The sequence below is a fragment of a genome, unplaced genomic scaffold, assembly GCF_019419815.1.
Source record: "Pyrus x bretschneideri cultivar Hongxiangsu unplaced genomic scaffold, Pyrus_bretschneideri_v1 Contig77, whole genome shotgun sequence".
Classification (NCBI taxonomy): domain Eukaryota; kingdom Viridiplantae; phylum Streptophyta; class Magnoliopsida; order Rosales; family Rosaceae; genus Pyrus; species Pyrus x bretschneideri.
In genome coordinates this window covers 694142-714816 of record NW_025999817.1, presented here as the reverse complement: position 1 = coordinate 714816, position 20675 = coordinate 694142, and the positions used below count along the sequence as shown (strand labels likewise).

The 20675-nt window shown below is 35.2% G+C and overlaps 1 protein-coding gene across 1 annotated transcript; it reads right to left on the bottom strand.

The window, feature by feature from the left end:
- Nucleotides 1-16951: 16951 nt before the first annotated feature.
- Nucleotides 16952-19376, bottom strand: LOC103942097 (endo-1,4-beta-xylanase 5-like). The gene is made up of 6 exons (XM_048575100.1): nt 19338-19376; nt 19029-19248; nt 18764-18927; nt 18557-18655; nt 17688-18476; nt 16952-17516 (listed from the first exon to the last, which is right to left on the bottom strand). The coding sequence occupies exons 1-6, from the start codon at nt 19374-19376 to the stop codon at nt 17160-17162; spliced, it is 1668 nt and encodes a 555-aa protein (XP_048431057.1). The 3' UTR covers nt 16952-17159.
- Between the last annotated feature and the right edge of the window lie 1299 nt (nt 19377-20675).

The following is a 20675-nucleotide window of genomic DNA, read 5'->3' as shown; positions in this document are numbered from 1 at the left end:
TATATATATTAATTACACCTTACACGACCCGTTAACATGACACATAAACGACTTGAAAATAACAGGTTTCAGGTCAACACGATAACTAATCGGCTTGTTATCGGGTCACACAATAAGAACCCATTAATAACGGGTTAATAAGTTTACATGAGGGTGACACGCGGTTAACCCGTTTCGACACGTTAAGAAAAAAAGTTATTTTGATGATTTTAATTTTTTAAACTACTTAAAAAAGCTAACTATAAAATACAATAGACTTAGTGTATATGTACATATTGTATTTTAAAATTTTTAAGTTTTATTTATTTTTATAGGATACTATAGGCAAGGAGTGAGATTAAAAATTTATAAAACACATTAAAAATAAAAATATTAAGTAATTTAAAAATACCAAACGCGTTAAAAAAAATATAATAATTAATTTACAAGTGCGAAAAATGTGAAAAAATATGCAAGCTCTCGTGATCGCTTCTTGTACGCTTTGAGGATGGGTACATCATCATTTAATTTTAAAACCATACAAATGCTCATGAAAATAATTTTTAATGGAGTTCAAAATACACCAATATCATTTCCCTTTGTGATTGATGAAAATTGACGGGTTTTATTGTAAAAAAACATGCAAGGTTTCCTCAACCTTGAAGCGCAACTCCTTTCATTAGACTCTTATTTTGGGTTGTAATACTTAAAGGACAAATGTTTTTATATTTTGAAGTAATATTTATGTGACAATGTGATATACATATGCAAATTTAGTATTATGTTTTCAAATTTTTGGAGGTCAAATTATGTTTTTCATTTTCATTATTTATTGACTTAAAATATATTTTCCTTAACGGGTAAATGGTTAGGTCATATTACCTGATAAAATTAACAGGTTGATTTCGAGTCAGGCTGTCACATCCCGGCCTGGGCCCCCACCACATCCCTGGCTCGACTCCACCGTAGCACGATTTTGTCCGCTTTGGGCCCTTACCACACCCTCACGGTTTTGTTTCTGGGAACTCACATGAGAACTTCCCAATGGGTCACCCATCCTGGGAATGTTCTCGCCCGAACTCGCTTAACTTCGGAGTTCCGATGGAACCCGAAGTCAGTGAGCTCCTAAAAGGCCTCATGCTAGGTAGAGATGAGAATATACATATAAGGCTTACAGGATCCACTCCCCTGGGCGATGTGAGATGTTACACGGGCCATACTGCTCGTTTACTTTAATGGGTGTTACACGACACGACCCGGATATTAGGTATGACACGAAAACAAAAGAAACACAAAGGATACAACACAAATGTCAAGTCTACATATTATATTAGTCTGCACACATCTTCACACGTGCACACACACACACACACACACACACATACACACACAAACATATATGGATATCTTTGCACAAACCTTTTCCATAAATTTATATATACACTAGACTTCATGCACGCACTCACGCGCGTGCATAAGGCTTTTTTTGAATCACAGCATGCTATGAGCGACTTACACGCTTTAAATGTATTTATATGTGTAAATTAGGAAAGTCATATATTTGAAGTAAATGAATAATTTTAGATCATGGTAGAAGAAACCCCTCATAAACCAATTAAAACAGTTGAATTCACATAATAAAATCGGTCTTTATAGAATTTACATTAAGAATAGAGAAAAAAATATTTAATAAACAATTTATTGAATCACATTATTGCTCGCCTATTGTGAGGCTAAGCCCACCTCCCTCTTAGTGTAGATAATATCGTTTGTTAAAAAAAAATAATAATAATTTGACAATTAATTTAATCACATTATTATCCCCGTGCGAAAGACTTTTTTTATAACTGGCATTATATGCCTCTTAAGATGGTTTGAACGTGTTTAAAAATAGAGAATTGAATCATATTATTGCTAGCTTATTATGAGGCACTAATGAAAAATAAATAAATAAATAAAAAACTGTACCAAAAAATTAATTATTTAAAAAATACTGTTAAAAATATTAAAATGCCCCTGCCTTATTTGATGCATTATTTTGGAATGCCTTTGAAGTTTTTTGTCTTGGGGGCATTTTTGTCCAAATATTTTTGTTGAAGCTTGGTGACACCAAAATCACTATTTACCTTTTGTGTTGGCTTTATATATAGATCTCTGCTCACAAGCATATATACATATTTATATGTCATTACCTCATATTCAACATGTGTTATAATTTCCTACACAGCGAAAGGTGCGGTTTTCAACTTTGGAACATCTGCTCCGGAACAAGCCTTCTTATTTCGCTCTCGTGGTCAAATTACCGTCTCCCGTCACCTAGATTGTGACCACACACTGAAATATATATGAGAAAAAAAAACAACTTTCTTACACGTCCTATCCCATCCATTAGGTTGTCTATAGCCTTTGTCCCCTCAATTGGAGTATCATCCATCCTCCGCGAGGATGAAAGTTTATGTCCAAACTTCACATGCACTATTTTCTCTTCTTATAAATTGCACTTCTTGTCACATCTCGACCCGGGGCAGATCACTTCCCGGGCCTGCTCCACCACCGTAGCATGATATTGTCCGCTTTGGGCCCCAACCACGTCCTCACGGTTTTGTTTTTAGGAACTCACATGAGAACTTCCCAATGGGTCACCCATCCTAGGAGTGCTCTAGCCCCCTTCTCGCTTAATTTCGGAGTTCCTACGGAACCCGAAGCCAGTGAGCTCCCAAAAGGCCTCGTGCTAGGTAGGGATGGGAATATACATTTAAGGATCACTCCCCTGGGCGATGTGGGATGTCACAATCCACCCCCCTTAGGGGCCCGACGTCCTCGTCGGCACACCACGGCCAGGGTTAGGCTCTGATACCAAATTGTCACATCCCGATCCCGGCCCGGGACGGATCACTTCCAGGCCCCGCTCCACCACCATAGCATGATATTGTCCGCTTTGGGCCCTGACCACGCCCTCACGGTTTTGTTTCTGGGAACTCACACGAGAACTTCCCAATGGTTCACCCATCCTGGGAGTGCTCTAGTCCCCTTCTCGCTTAACTTAGGAGTTCCTACGGAACCCGAAGCCAATGAGCTCCCAAAAGGCCTCGTGCTAGGTAGGGATGGGAATATACATTTAAGGATTACTCCCCTGGGCGATGTGGGATGTCACACTTCTCATTTCCACATAATTACCCACACTTTTCTTTATTTCCTCCACTCAGTTCTCCAACAAGCCTGTGATTTCATGTTTCAGTGTGCTTTTTGGCTTACATATAATTTTTCTATTTCGAACTCTTCCTTATGGGATTGTCAAATATTTCAAAAATTCCACTTAATTTTAGGGGTCCAAATTCCTCTTTTTACCTTCTCGACTTGATTCCAACCAGTAAACCTGACATTCTATTTCTCATGTAGAGACGTACACATTGGTTTAAATATGGTGGGACTCCACCGCACTTTGAGATGGTCAAGATTCGTGACCAATATCATGTTCCAATTGACATGCACCTTAGCTCACATCCTGCCAGAGTCCACATGTATTCAGGTTTGGTATTTTGGCCGAGTTCATCGTTTTGTCTCCAGACCACTTAAGGGCCATTAGTTTCCCGCTCCACCCCATAATCCATCTCATCATATTCTTCACAAAAACTCAACCTATGCAACTGAACCGAAACTCTTAGTTGATTATGTCAACCTTCCTGACCTTGGGTTTAAAACTAGGCGTATCCTTAGGTTTTAGAGATTGCCTCTATCTCTTCGACTTGATCACCATTAAGAGTGAAGCTAGTTTGTTTAATTTTAAGCCTAGATATCACAAGAAATTCTTGTCATTGGATCCCTTAAGAACTAGAGATTGGAAGATCTGCCTCTTCTAATTTCAAGGAATTAGAAGGCTCCCGAGTTGTCACAACTATCTATCCCTTCTGCTTTTGGTCCTAAGCAATGTATTTTTCTCAAATATTTGATTGCTGTAATTTAGTGGAATATATGAACATCAATCTGGAGAGAATTTTCTGAATAGAAAAGAGCATATGAGGATCGACAGAGAAGAGTAAAAAAAAAGGATAGTAAGGAGAGTATGTTAGAGTAAAAAACACAATTAACTATTAAAGAGAGAGAATTAGTCATAATTAAAAAAATTCAAATTTTAATTTCTAATGTATATTTGTTTAAATACTTAAAGAAAATTAATTGTCATGACGTCTCAATCATTACAACTGGGCTAACCTAATGGTTTAAAAATTGTGTCAAATCTTGTGTAAAAAATATGGTGTCACGGATCCACCACATATTTATATATACATATATACATGGGAGAGGATCCCTGGCACGACAAAAAAAAAAAAAAAGTTTTGGCATGACTCTTTGACCATCAGATGTATACATTTTTAATGGTTTAGACGTAATCTAAATAGTTCAATTAAATTTCTTTTTTCAAATAATTATAAATTGAGAATAAATTTTTTTTTATATTCTCTTTCCTATCTCATTAACTATTTTCCATTAACTTTTACTTTCTCCTTTGACTCTTTCTTCTCCCACCTCATTGTTCATCCTATGTATAGATACCTCCCATGGCCATGCTATCTTGGTTTCTAAGTTTTTGTTTTGTTTTTAAATTTCTTACATCTTGATGATTGAATCTTTCTGCGCCAACCAAACTTTTGTTTTCTTTATGCAGACCTGATTCTTTATATCCCTTGGACTGTTTTGAACACATACAGATGTTCATTCTGTATTCAGACGTGATTCTTTTCTACTCACCAAGAAACGGAACAACTATGGGATTTCTTTTGCAGTAGATGAGTCTGGAAGATCTTTTCCAGTAAGGTTACTAGGTTCAAATGGTTGTGGCATGTTTGGGTTCCAGTAAGGTTGCTAGATGAGTCCGGAACCACAAACAACAAAACATGAGATTTGAGTGATGCCATTTTAATTACATGATTAAGCATCAATGCACCAATACTGATGCAAATTAACAAACAAAACAGGAAGCTACACAAACACAAACAAGAACAGATTTTCAAAGGGGCAACCTAAAATGACTAATTGGTCAGGCAATCAAATCTCTAAAGGTAATGCTAGGGAGACTAAATTTGAAGACTAAATTTGTAAACTAAATGATGTGTCACCAATAGAAATGAGCACGTTTATCAACACTTAAGCAATAAATCAATCATCAACTTCCATGTCATTTAAATTTTTAAATTTAGTCTACAAATTGAGTCTTCCATTACCCAATCTCAAATGATCAAAATTGTTGGATTCTCATAGGAAATCAAAAGAAAAGGAAAGAAATGGAAAGTTAATGAGATTAGGAGAGAGAATCAGAGTCATAATTAAAAAAGGTTTCATATTTTTATTGCCAATGTATGTTTTTATTTAAAAATAAATAAAATCAGTTGTCATATTAGGTTAAATCTCAACCAATGATAGTGGGATAATCTAATGGTTTAAAACTTGTGTCAAAATTTTATGTAAAAAATATGGTGACATTGATCCGCCCCCTATGTGTGTGTGTGTGTAAGTGTCAGTGTGCCTATATATACATATGTACATGCCCCTTATGCAAAGAGGAAAGCCCACAAGAAACATGCTAACTCCTTACTCGCTCCTCACTTGTGCATGGGAAGGGAAACGTGTCAGACATTGCACGAAGAGCTTGGAAAAAGGAAGAAGGAGATAGATAACTACCTCCACTATGGAGAACCACTAAGGAAGAGGGAGTGAGGGACATGTCGTGGTACTTGTTCTCCAAGCGTCATAGTCCTATAAATAGGGAGAGGAGTCAAAGAGCAAGATAAGCAATCAAAACATTGACTTGAGTGTCAAAGTATCTCTTGCAGATACTCCCACCTAAACTAAGCTTCGGAGAAAGACCGTTCGAGGACACCTCTTATGAGGGATTCGTCGAGGTCAACGAATCTGTGGAGGCATTTTTCTGTGTAGAAAATTTTGATCCAACAATTAGCTAATGTGTTTTTTTTCACTTTTATACAAGTGATAATTCAAAAAGGGAAAACTGAAACTAGAATGTCGAATACGTAAGTAAACACCTCTTGATTACTTAAGCTATGAGTATCTTTTAGTCATTTTGTTCAAAATAGTAAACAAAAGGGAATTGGGCTTGCCCACGACGATGCCCATCAACCCTTAGAAATCCAGTCCGCATTCTAAACAACCGGAGCTGGAGAGCTTGTTGCAATATAATTACTTTTGGAATTGTTTGGCGCCTGTTCCCTTGTACGTCGTTGGGTTTGTCTGACTTTCAAATTCAACAGGTCTTGGGGTCGAAACTGGCAGAGAGAGAGAGAGAGAGTAGCAATTTTGTGTTAAATCAAATATGAGGTATTCTAAAATACCTTTGTTTTGCTTCATAATATATTTGTTTATGTTTGTAGCTTCAAACTTTGTACTACCGAAATTGACTCAATTTTTGTTTTTTTTTTAAATTAAAAATAAAGGTTACTCCAAAATAATTTTAAAAACTGCAATGAAGTTTCATCCATGTTTTCTGTCAAAGATTTGGTCAAAATTCATCTTGTTAAGTCACTTGTTTTGTGTATTGGTTTATTGCTTGCCATGTTTAGATATTTTCAATTGCTTTTCTTAACCTTCCATATCCAAGTGTTTATTAGCAACTGATGATAGTTTGTTGTTTACTTTTTTTTTTATTAATTCTCTTTTGATTTCTTCAATTTAAAAGTGTTTTATACTTTATCATCCTCCTGCAAACTCATGCTTCGATGCACGGAGCATGAGATTGTTACAATGAGTATGAAACAAAGGAGAACTTAAGCCTTTGGTCAAAATATCAGCAAACTGCTCTTTAGAGGACACGAACTAAATAGATAGCTGTTTTTGAGTAACTCTTTCACACACAAAATGAACATCAACCTCAATGTGCTTAATGCGTTGATGTTGAACAAGATTAAAAGCTAAAGCAATTGTTGACAAATTATCACAAAATAAAACAGGTGGTAAGGGTAAATGAACCTGCATAAATGCTAATAGTTGCTTAATCCAGTCTATTTCAGCAGAAGTGGATGACAGGGCTCGATATTTAGCCTCTGTGGAGGATCGGGAAACTGTTAACTGCTTCTTGGAAGACCAAGAAATAGGATTGTTCCCTAAAAACACAGCCGAGGCAGTAGTAGACCTTCGATCATTAGGATTTCCTGCCCAATCCGCATCACTTAAGGCTTTTAATTGCAGCAATCCCTTGGAATAATAGATGCCATGATGAAGGGTACCCTTTAAATACCTCAGGATATGTTTGACAAGAGTGAAATGGGAAGCCATAGGAGTTTGCATGAACTGACACACTTGATGGACAGAGAAGGCTATATCAGGCCTTGTAAAAGTTAGATACTGCAAAGCACCGACCACACTCTTGTACAAGGTAGGATTGTTATAGGGATCACCATCATCTTTGAGAAGCCTGATGTAGGGCAAACAAAAAGTGTCACAAGGTTTGGAATCAACCATCTCAGTCTTAGTGAGAAGATCTAAAATATATTTGGATTGAGACAAATGTAAACTAGTTGCAGTTTTTGAGATTTGAATGCCTAGAAAGAAATGCAAGTCCCTTAAATCATTGATGTCAAACTTAACTATTAATGCATCAATAACTTGTTGTATAGCTACAGCTGCACTTCCTGTGATGATAATATCATCCACATAAAGCAATATTATGACAATACCAGAGTAAACCTTCTTGACAAACAAGGAGGAATTGGAATAGGTATTTCGAAAACCCAAGTGAGGCAAAAACTTTGTAAATCTATCATTCCAAGCTCGAGGAGGTTGCTTAAGTCCATATAGAGACTTGTGTAGCTTACAAACTAGGTGAAGGTAATTAACATTTGCAAACCCCAGAAACTGAGCCATATACACTTCTTCTTCCAAAATGCCATGTAAAATGGCATTTTTTTACATCGAGTTGCCTAAGGGACCAACTGAACTGAGCTGCAAAAGCTAATACAAGCCTAACAGTTGTGGGTTTAACCACAGGACTAAAGGTTTCCCCATAGTCAATTCCAGGTTATTGACTAAACCCTTTAGCTACTAGGCGAGCTTTATGACGAGCAATAGTGCCATCAAAATGCCTCTTAATCTTGAATATCCACTTACATCCCACCAGGTTCTTCGTAGAAGGCAACATCACCAGACTCCAGGTACTTTGTTTATTTAAAGCACTAACCTCTTCTTGCATAGCTTTAAACCAAGTGGGATCCTTCATTGCAATTTTATATGAAGTTGGTTCAAAGTGAGACAAATCAGTATACTCAGACTCCTGAATAGTAGCCAACAAAGCTTTCTTCTTTATAATCCCACTTTTGCTCCGAGTTTGCATAGGATGCAAATTGAGTGGTGGAACCTCCAACACCATTGGTAATGTTTCAGGACAAAATTGATCTTCTGGAGTAGCATCAGGACTATTGACAAATGCCACAGGGACTTGAGGATTAGAAGTGGAAGAACCAGTAATGGACTGAGATGACAGTGGTGATGATGTAATTGGAGAGAGTGATACGTGAGAAGTAGCCGGCACAGATAAAGAATCTGAGATGAAGTGGAAGGAGAGGTAGGCATAGGCAAAACAACATTATTAGTGGAAATCACAGGCAATGGAAGTTGTGAACTGTGAGTTGCAGAAGGTATAAATGTTGATTTATTATGTACCAACAAATTTGTGTAAGGGAATTGAATCTCATCAAATACTACATGCCTAGAGACATAAATTCGCTGTTTTGAAACCTCATAACAAATATACCCTTTATATTTGGTAGCATATCCCAGAAAAATGCACTTAGTAGTTTTGGCTTGTAATTTGGTTGCATTAAAAGGCTTTAATAATGGATAACAAGCACATCCAAATGTTCTGAGATGTGAAATAACAGGACTATGCCCAAACAAGAGTTCAAAAGGAGATTTATTTTCTAGCACTGGAGTTGGCATAGGACCAAAAACTTACAAGCAACCTAGCTGTTTGTAGAAGTGTCACAGTAGTTTCAATAATATGCGTATGCTTTCTCTCAGCTAAGCCATTTTGCTCAGGTGTATAGGGATATGAAATATGATGGGTAATTCTTTTCGCTAGAAGAAAAGATTGAAATGGTTTACTAACATACTCCCCCCTCCATATCTTTGTAAAGTTTGAATAGTAGTTGCAAACTAAGTAACAACAAATGAATGAAAGGCAACAAAAGTAGCAAAGACATCAGATTTATTCATTAATGGAAAAAGCCAACAATGGCTTTTACATTCATCAATAAAGGTCATATAATATTTGTAACCATCAATTGAAACAGAAGGTGTTGGACCCCAAAGATCACTATGCACAACAGTAAATGGTTTTACAGACTTATTGGTACCTAGTGGAAAGGGAAGTTTACAAAATTTACCCTCCAAACAACTAAAGCACATGACAAGTAATGAAACTTTGGAAAGGGAATATTGGCTTGACTTAACATCAAAGAAACAATGTTATTGGATGGATGAACTAGTCTATTGTGCTAAGTGGTAGAATGAATATGGTGACCAAGAAATGCTTTAGCTTGAAATGGTACTGATTTTGATGCATGAGAGATTGCAGAAAGGCAAGGAATCAGATATAGTCCATTACTGCACATTCCTTTGTAAATGATCCTCCCTATGGCCTTGTCCTGTATCCAGAAGCAGAAGGCATCAAAAATTAGCCAGCAATTATTATCTAAACAAATTTGATGCACAGACAACAAGTTTTGTGTTAACTTAGGAACATATAACATAGAGTTGAGCTTAATTGGATACACATAATTCATATTGGGAATATTGAGAACTGTACTACCAATATGAGACACAGGCAAACCTTCACCATTGGCAGTTTGAATGGTTTTAAATGTAGGATATGGAGAGGACAAAGATAGATTGCTAAGATCAGCAGTCATGTGATTAATAGCCCCAAAGTTAGTGAGCCACACTTGAGGATTAGAATGAGAAGTAGATGGTGCTGAAGATGACTAAGTCATCACAGTATGCATAGCCTGTAAAGATTGTTGCTGAGGAGGAAAATGTTGAGACTGCATTGGTGATGATTGAAAGGTAGCGTTATAACTTGGAGCACCAAAGTTGGAGGAATGCAATTGAGAAACATAGAACTGTCGAGCCAACAAAATTTGAACCCTTATCATTGGAAAAACAGTACCATGTACTGTGATTATGTTTGCCATAAATTTGACAAGGAACTTTATCAAGAGGTTTAGATTGACACAATGGTGTTGTGTGTTCTTCAGCATTGCAAATTTGGCAAGTAGGCAGCAATGGTGCACTTGGAGTACCAAAATACTAGACTGGTGATTGACCAAGTATTCCTAGATTTGGTGTAGGAAACACATGTTTGAGTAGACTGTTTGAGTGGATAGAACTGAACCCTTTGATTAAACCTGCCTTTGCCTTTATTTTTGTTCCCATTAAATTGCTTATAACCATTAGAAAAGAATTGAGACTGACCAGGTGCATGATTAGAAGATTGACCATTTCCAGGATGAAAGACATTATTTGCAACCATGGCAGTAATAAATGGTGTAGTTGTAGAGTTTTCAACTATGATCTCTTCAGCAAGTAACTGAGATCAAAACTCTTTAAGAGAGATCACATTCTCACGACCTCTAATAACACATCTAAAGGTGTTGCATTCAGGGAGTAAACCATTGAGAGCAAGTATAACAATATCTTCATCCGAAAAATAAACCCCATCAGCTGCTAAGTAATCTTCAGCCTCTTTGATTCTATGAAGATACTGAGACATAGAGTCAGAACCTTTCTTAGTGGTCTGAAGATTGGACTTCATTTGAAAAATACTAGTCTTAGACACAGTGGTGAACTGTTCTTTCAAACGAGTCCAAATATCATGAGAACTCTAACTACCAATAGCACAGGATAAAGCAACAGGAGACAAAGTAGCAGTGACCAATTGCATTATAGCTCTATCATGCATTTTCCAAACCACAAATGCATCAGATTTAATAGAAGTATTATGGTCATACTGTATACCAGATTTTCCCTTGTACCGTCGAGGTTTCCCAAAAAAAAAAAAATGTATACCAAATTCACCAGATGGAACTGAATGTTGAGCAAGACAGGGGTGCGAACCATCAACAAACCCCATAATTCCATTGCTTTCCAACAAAAGTTGTAGCTGAAAGTGCCAATTAAGGTAATTGGAGTCATCCGATTTTACATTCACCGAGGTCGAAATGGTGGAGATTAAGGCAATGATTGGAGATTGCACAAGTTGAAGTTGCGTTGCAGTCACCATGGAGATTACTTAGAAAAATTCTCAGTGAGGAATTATAGCAAACAGTTGATATGCAAGAATCGAGGGAGCAGAAAGGATGATCGAAGAAGGAACACGACCAACCAAGAAACCCTAGAAATCAAAATTGCAAGAAGACGAAGAGAAATGGAGATACCAAAGACAAATTTATGAATGCGAAGATGCCTTCAAATCGAACAGAAGCAAAGAAGCAAGATTGAAGCTTATGCGCAGGCAACAATGGCGATTGATACCATGTTAATCAAGATTAATCTTACACAGCAAGGAAGACCAATGCAGCAGACTTAGAGAGAGAAGAAGAATCTTGTTTATATTTCTTAAATATCTAAGTAATACAAGGTTGAGATATTTACACTCCTATAACCACAAGGCTAACTGTCTTAACTAACAATCTTATACATCAAGTTTTATACTTTATCAGCTTTTTGGCATTTGTTGCTGTGCAATGACTCTGCGCGCTGCAGGATTTGCTTTTATAAAAAATAAAAAATAAAAAAAATTATTAACTAAAACGACACAGTTTTACAGCTTCATTAAAACACAATAATAAAATATTGTGTGGACCACTGGTCCCCATTAGCCATCACCCCGTTCAATTTCCCATCTCTCACTCACACTTTACCAAACGCAACAAATCCCCCAATTCCTAGCTACCATTTCAATCACCACCCGTTACGTCATCCTTCCCAATTTTATGTAAATTTTTTATTTTCTAAATTTATATATTATTTCAAACCCTAATTAATTATTCAATACAATTTTTTCTTTAATTAGTATAGAATAATATGATAATATATTAATATGGATATTGATTATTGATATGAATTCTATGATTATTGATGGCAATGAAATTATGTTTAGGGTAAAAAATGAATTATCGTTAGATTGATTAATTGAATTATTGAATAATGTATGCGATTATTCATACTGATTAATTGAATTGAATTTTTGTTTATTAAATAATTTGTATGATTATTAGTATTGATTAATTGAATTGTTGGATTGATTAGTTATTAGTCATATCACTATAGTCTAAGAGTCTAAGAGTTTTTTTTTTTTACTTTCCATGATACAGTTAAGTAATGCAACGATACTATAAAAGAAAAAAAAGTGCTTAAAATCCTCCTTCAAATATTCCGAGTAGTTCACAACAAAGTGAGGCTATTGAGTTGGATGAATTATTGGCTAATCTTCCAGCAAACCTTAAACATAGACGTCAAATGCTTTCTTATCCACCTAATTATCGCGAAGCAATTCGTAGACACTCTTCAAAATGATTATTGTCAACCTAAAGACCACATCATTGCCAAGAAAAGCTAGCAACAATCGATGTTTTATTACGGTTGGGATCAATGGTTAAATGATAGCATGATTGTTTACATTGAGATACATGTATTTGCTTTTATTGACAATAATCTATTATGCACGTTTTCATAACATGAAACCTTGCCGACAACAATTGTAATTTGGTTGTTGCCCTTTTTTTTTAACTTTACACATTTTAAGTTCGCCCCTCTCCTCGGCAATTCCTAACTTTGCCACTGATAGGAATACCATTAGACCTTAATACTAAATGGATTGAACCTTAATAATGGAAGTTTTGACACTCCATGGAGAGTTTTTATCATTAATAGCTAAAATTTATCCCATCATTTCATATATATTAGCAGAAAGCATGCACGAATAGAGGGAAGTACCCTCAATTTTAAAAATCAAAACCTTAATGTCAATTTACCTTTTAGATGGGATGTTTTCTTCATTTTCGTCAACCTTAGACCAAGAACAGAAGCCAACAAACAGGAAAACCTATTTGTTGCAATTGAGAACTTGCGACATTTTGTGGTGAAGGCATAACTAAACAATCATGACAATCTATTTGTTCCAAGAAGAAAGATTTGTTTTATTCTTTTATAAGGGATCTTGTCTTAATTTTCATTAACCTTGGATTATTTTTCTAGTCAAGGTATATGGAATTGTTTACGAGTCTCACCATTACCATTGATATTGTTGGAGGAATTTAATTAACTACATAACTTTGCAGACCAACAAAAACTGGGTAGTTAAATCGAAAGAGATCAAGTTTCTATTGATTGGTAAATTTGATGAAGTTCTAGTTTCATTCGTCTGGTTTTTCATTCCCTGTTTTCATCATACTTTTTAGGATGATAGATCCTACTATTCCAATTTCATTCTCCCCAAAACAATTAGATTTATGTTATTACAAACTATTCACGGTGGTTCACCAGTTTATAATTAGAATTTATCATAAATAGCAAAAAATTAGTCCTTAATTTCAAATATGTCAATTTTTATAAAAACTTTCAAATATATCCAAAATATCATTTAAATAGACACGAATACCCTTGAAAGTTAAAAACCAAAAAAACTAAAAAACCAAAACCCTATTAGATGAAAAATTAGAGAATATGATGGCACAACTCTAGACGTAAGAAATGGTGGAGACCTGTGCATAAGAGAGTGAAAGCATCGCCTGCTAGTATGAAACGGTGAAGAATTGTGTAGCCCTAAACGACAGTGAGTGTAGATGGTGACAACTTAATATCTAGACATTGTGGGTCTATCTTCTTCTCATAAACTTGTTACAAGGACATAGAATTTAGTTTGAAGTTTAACACATATAGTGATGATGACAATTTGTTGTTAACAAGTCCATGTTTATGAATATTGTTAGTGCAAGTTGAGCATGATCTGACCAATTTTTCAATGACGTATTTGCCAGCAGAATCAATCACCACCATAGTCCTCAATTTCATGGGTCAACAACACTTGATTATAGCACAGGAAGTCTTTTAGTTAACAACTAGCTATTCATATAAATTGAGGGGTATTTGTATCTATTTAAGTGAGATTTCAAATATATTTGAGAGTTTTTATAAAAATTGACATATTTGAATTTAAGGGTTAATTTTTTGCTATATTTGATAAATTCTTTTATAAATCTCTATCCACCAGTTTACAGATCACCAAGTTTGATCATCAACCCACAAGATTATGTAATTAAACTTATGTTTAGAGGGCATTTGAGACTATTCAAGTGGCATTTTTGCTATATATGAAATTCTTTATAAAAATTGACATTTTTGAAATGATGGGTTAAATTTTGGCTATGAAGTATAAAAACTCATTAAAGTTTTGATTTTATTAGTATGCTCTTTTAGTTCTTCCAATTATAAATAATCCTAAATGAAAAACATTAAAAGAAATTAGTGACACATAAGGAAAAAATGTAAATACATCAATGTATAGAAATGATTATACCGAAATATGTTAAATTGACTTATTTGTACCGAAATATTTGCACCTAAGTGTTTGTACCAGAATATATTATAATGAATTACTGCACTTAAATATTGTTCCAAAATGTTTGTACCGAACTATATTATAATGAATTTGTGTACCTACATGTTTGTATCGAAATATATATATATACGGGATAGAATCAAGGGACAAAGATTTTGACAAATATTTTTACATTTCTTGACAACCTTTAGATCTGATAACATTCAACGGTCTTGATTAAGAGTTATGTAGAGGATTTTAAACATTAAATGAGGTATAAATTTATAATTAAGAAATTAATAAAAGTTAAAACTAAGAAAAGAATAAAAACTGAGGGAATAATCCTGTAAACATAGGAAGAAGCGAAAGTGGCCGTCTTGGATGAAAATGCAGACGCATGACCATCCGAATTGCGTCCAACCCCAACACCTCGAATTCCTATCATTCACGCTGTCAAACTTAGTATCGTTCAATTGATTGATACAAAATTCTGATATAAAAGTTGATCATTCTCCATAGGGGTGAGGTAGGCTATGTCTACAACATCGGGACAAACAAAGAGAGGAGATTGATTGATGTGGCTAGGAAAATTTACCAACACTTCTCTTTGAACCTAGATACCCATATTAGGTTTGTGCAGGATAGGCCTTTTCATGATAAGAGATACTTCATAGATTACGAAAAGCTAAATGCCTTGGGATGGTCCTAACAGACGCCGGGAGGATGGATTGAAGAAGACATTGAACTAGTACATGAAGATTCCCAACTGGTGGGGGGATGTTTCTGGAACACTTGTTGCTCGCCCAAGGAAAAACTAACAAGATTTTGAAGAACTAAATTTAATCATCCTGCATATATGAACAGTAAGATAGGGTTTTATTTTGCTTACCTAATGAAGATTTAAGAGACTAATAAGTAATAACTTGATTCATTGTAGAGGGCATTAGAATTCCATATCAATCCAAAGCATGGAGTTGCATACCTCATCGGCAAAGAGGAAGATGGAGGCTACAAATTAATGGAGTTCACAATTATAGGGTTTCTTCCCTTTAAATTTTATATCTATAAATTTCCTTATAAATTTTATGTTTTTTCAGTTTTTTATTTTATTTTTAATATTAATTAAAATCTACATAAGCATCCATGTCATTTAATAAATAAATAAGGATCCTTGGATGTCATATAATCTAAAGGCTTAAAAAGAGTGTAAAAGTATTTGTCAAAATATTTGTCCCTTGATCCTATCCCTATATATATATGATGAGTTAGTCTACCTAAATATTTGTACCAAAATATATTATAATAAATTAGTGTAGACTTAGAAAAAGAAAAAATTATGAAATTACCAAAAATAAAAATAAAAATGCTGACATTTAAGTAGAACTAAGGGACTAAACTTGAATCTTGTTCAAGGCATTAATATATCCTTTAAAAAAAAGGCATTAATATAAATTTAAGAATTAAAATCTAATTTTCCATTTTTTGGTATCTTGTTAAGGGAAAAACATTTGATGTTGTGCTCTCTGTTCAGGATTAATATATATATCTGTTTTTTTTTTTGTATCTTGTTAAGGGAAAAACATTTGATCTTGTGCTCTATATTCCTCTTTATATATAATTTACTTCGTCTTTTATATCTTGTTGTGGGAAAACGTTTGATTTTGTGCTCCCTATTCATGATTTATATATATATTTATCTTGTTAAGGGAAAAACAATTGATTTTGTCTTCTCTATTCATGATTAAATATAGTTTTTTTTATACAAAATATAAGTGACTTATTGTAAGTTTGTAACCCTCTCGTGTTTGTATAAGGGGTCTGGCTCCAATACTATATTTAGTAGTTAAATTTAATTTTCATAACTATTTAGATTTTTTATTTCAATATCAGTCAATTATTTCAATCTCGCGTTTGAAGAAATTTCCAAAAATTAGAGAAAAAAAATACATATTATTTGCAAAGCCCGTTCTAGAAAAATCGGATTCAACGTCCATCCATTAGATAAAAGGTAAAACTTTTCTATAGAACTCTTCGATTGGCGTTCTAAAGAAATTTTTGGAGGTCACTAAATCATAGTACTACTGACGATATTGTGCTACTTATATATATATATATATACACACACGCACACACTCCATAATGATCTTTAAAATATTATGAATTTTTATCATCCATGTTCTCTTGTTTTTAAATATCAATTATGTAGCACTAAGTGGTAAGAAAAATGAATGACTGAGATAAAATAAAAGATCTAATAGTTGTGAAAATCAAATCCAACAACTAAGACGTTAAAGTCATACCCATAAATATATGGTCAATTTTCGTCCCATTAAAGCAATTTGGAAAACACAAAGATAAAAAATGAAACACAAACACAGCCAGTCTCTCTGTAGCCTAGTGGCTTTGTGTTCACAAGAAGCCCACCGGGTCAACAGTTCGACTGGCACCAGAAGAAGAAAATAAGAAAATAATTGCAACAAAATGAGGTATTCTAAAATACCTCTGTTTTTGTCTTTCTTTTGCACCTTTCAGACCCAAAATTGCTTACAAAAACAAGAGAAAACGTAACAATTCTTCAGGCATTAAGTTGGACGTGCAATTGTTGCTGGGACTCAGTAGTTGGTGCCACATTCAAACCCCGAACGAAGGGGGAGTCGACCAAGGGGTGAGTAATTTTCACTTCGTAATCGCCGTGGAAAAGCGAGGCCTCGAAGAAACCATTAGCGTTCGTCGTGCCAGAAGCTAAGCCCGAAGTCAAACCGAACTCACTTGTGAGCTTGTCAACAACATCGCCGGTGGGCAAGTTCTTGAAATTGTTATCCGTCAAACACATTCTGTAGCATCCTGAAGGTTTCCATGCAGCCCAAATCACAATGCCTTGAATCTTAGGGTGAGAATGCACCTCCCTTAGAATCTGCTCCAAGTATGATGCCTGCACATATAACCAAAAAAGGAAAAGCTAACTACTCCGCAGAATTGTGATTTTTATGTTTATAAAGTCAATACCTATGTTCCTTCACATGTGACGTGAATAAATTTCTCGCTCTGATATCGAACGCAAAATCAAATTATTGGCAATAGGTGGAGAGGCGCAGTATTTTACCTGATTGGGACCACTAACGACGTCCAATTCTGTAATCCAAATTGGCACATTTGCACCAGCAAGAGTATCAATAGAAGATCTTATGTAAGGAATGTTAGGAGTCTGGAAATGTGACTCGAGACCAATCGCCATCTTTGCATTACTGTTGCCGGGAAACCCTTTTATGTCTCTCAGCTTCTGAAGGTACTTAGCAGGAATCGAATCTTTATCTCCACTCTCCTCAATGGTATTGTAATCATTCAAGAATAATGTGGCTGTATCATCAGCTTTACTAGCCCAATTGTAAAATTCAGCAGACGCAGTTGCACCCATCTTACTCTCAAAGAAGTTAAAATGCAAATTTTCGTTACTAACATCCCAAGCAATGACTTGTCCCTTGTATCGCCCCATAATAGAATTGAGCCTCTTGTTAGCGGCATCGGAGAATTGTTGGCCAGAGAGCGAGTTAAGCCAACCGGCCTGGTAATGAGGATCCTCCCAGAACACATTGTGGCCGCGGACTGCAATCTGGTGTTGCTTTGCAAACTGAACCAAGGCATCAGCAGCGGAGTAGTCCTCTTGGCCCTGAGAAGGCTCCGTGGTGTACCATTTCATTTCGTCTTCAAACGTTGTGACTTTGAAAGGCTTTGAAGTGAACCAGTTTTGGTAGGCTGTGTTGGTGAGGATGTTCTTGTTGATTGCAACACCGAAAGGGAAGCCTGGAGCCTTTTGTTGGATGATGATTGTTGCATTTTCCAGTGGATTTCCTTGCTCGGTGACCGCTTGAATTCTAACATTCGTCTTACGAACCTGTGAAAAGTGTATAGTTAGTTAATTTGCGTTTAATTAGCCTTGTTTCACTAGTAATTATGTGGCCCGATCAAACTCACCTTCTCAATGCTTTGTTGTTGATGAGAATTCCACTGCTTCTCAGTGAATGGTTGTAAGGAGATGCTATCAACAAATATCTCAACAGATGTGTTCTTGCTCTGATTTAAGAGGTTTGATGGTTGTTAGTTATAAAAGATTGAACATACTAATTACTTGTAACAGAAAAAAATATCAGTAAATATCATACAAATAGCAGAAACAAATACCTCGAAGTAGAGCTCGGCAGGACCTGAGGCATTGACGGTTAAGCCACCCTTGAGCATGGACCAGCAACCGGATTCAGCTACAATTGCACCAACATGTACAAATCCGCTACTTGTCTTGAAAATTGCTGATACCGGAGCACTACTGCTGCTCACTTGGATCCAAGCTGCACCAACACGAACCGGAAACATTATTACAATTATCGATTAAGTAATTAGTTGATAATTATACCATGAATCAGTAAAAAAGAATAATTGGTTTAAGTACCAGAGAACGTGTAGAGCTTGCTTCTTTGCAAGTACGTCTTCTGCGAAATACTGTCATGTGGCTGGTTTCTACCATGAGCCACAATGAATTTGTTGCCTTCTGATTCTCGGTGTTGTATTTTTGCATTGCCGAAAGTAGACCATCCTTTCACGCCAAGATTTAGTTCCGGGTTTACAATGATTCCTCCGCGATATTGTGGTTTGTGAGGCTTTGCCAAACACTGTAAACAAGGGGAACAAAAGAGGGAACAAATTTGTTAGATTTAATTGATATCTCTACGTAAACCTAACAAAACAGTTGTTGGGAAACTTGCCTCAATACTGGCCGTGTAATCATAGGATAAGCCATTCACGTCAAACCCTGTAAAGCACAAACCAATTGTTTAATTGTTAATCGTATTATGTTGCGATGAATTAAAATTAAAGTACATAGGCAATATTGTCAATAAATAAATTTGATATTGTTTAAATACATAGCTAGGTAATTTGGATATTGTTTAAACACAAACAATAGCAGTACTGTTTTGGTCGCTCTGTATTGCCTTGAGGCACAAGTTACGGCTCAACAGCATCAATGACAGTATTGTTCCCTTACTTAGGGTGACTTATAATTGTCTTGGCCTCGACTGTCTCTTAGGTGTAACCGATTGTATAAAATTGGTGATAGAGAAGCTATTCTCCCTAGAGGGCTCAGCCAATATGCCCCACCAAAGTAATTCAACATTAACACCAAAACTAACCGTAGTGAGAGACCGGGCCAGTAAGTGTTTAATCTTCATTCTGAAGCTTTATGATGACTCAAACTCATTATTTTTCATAAAACTATGATAGGAATACAAAGCAAACCTGCAAAAGCGAAAGCGTATAACAGCATAAGCAGAATGTTGTTGCCCCGAATGTTCATTGTAGGTCGATTGCTAGTTCAAAAACTGACGAGCAGATCAGAAAGGTTGGGAGAGAGATCGAGAAAGATCGAGGGAGAACGTTATAGAGTGAGAAGCAGTGGCCTGAGTTGAAGCAAACAATGTGTTGTGATTGTATTTATAGAGAAGATGAATGCTGCTTGGTACATGGCCAAATCTAATATTACGTATCGTATTCTGTATTATAATAACAAAAATAATTATTACCATAAAAAATAACAAAATAATTATTCCATATCGTTTTGGTAAGTATAAAGATTTCTTTCCTCTTCTACGCTGTCTTAATTTGGGAAAGAATTCTGATGTTTATTATCGGTCTTAATGTCTCAATTCATGTCCCTTTAGGATTTTGTTCATTTATTTTCTTTGAATTAAAGTATCACCATGCATGAGCAACGAATTTATTTTTACTTTATACATTTGCTATGTTCCATATATTGCTCAATTATAAATATTGTTCATGTTTACGCAATATTTTATTGTATTGATTTTGATTTGCAATATTTTGTGAATACAAAGAAAAAAAATACAAAATTCGATTCTTTTAGGAAAACAAAATTCGATTTTTTTAGGTTAAAAAAAGAACTTTAATGAAAAACTCCTGATCCTGTTCACTTAAATGAAAAATCACATTTTTACACTAAAAAGTCAATCGTGTACTATTCACTTTACCTTTTATTTCTTATCGTTAAAATTCAAAATTTTTAAACATTTTTTTATTAATT

Bases quoted from the DNA above. Each gene is read 5' to 3' on its own strand.
- LOC103942097 (XM_048575100.1), bottom strand. From the start codon at position 19,376: ATGGCTTATCCTATGATTACACGGCCAGTATTGAGGCAA. The intron at 18,928-19,028 runs GTACTTAAACCA...GTGTTGGTGCAG, and splicing joins CAAGCTCTACACGTTCTCTG to CTTGGATCCAAGTGAGCAGC. The intron at 17,517-17,687 runs GTAAAATACTGC...TTATATGTGCAG, and splicing joins TCGTTAGTGGTCCCAATCAG to GCATCATACTTGGAGCAGAT.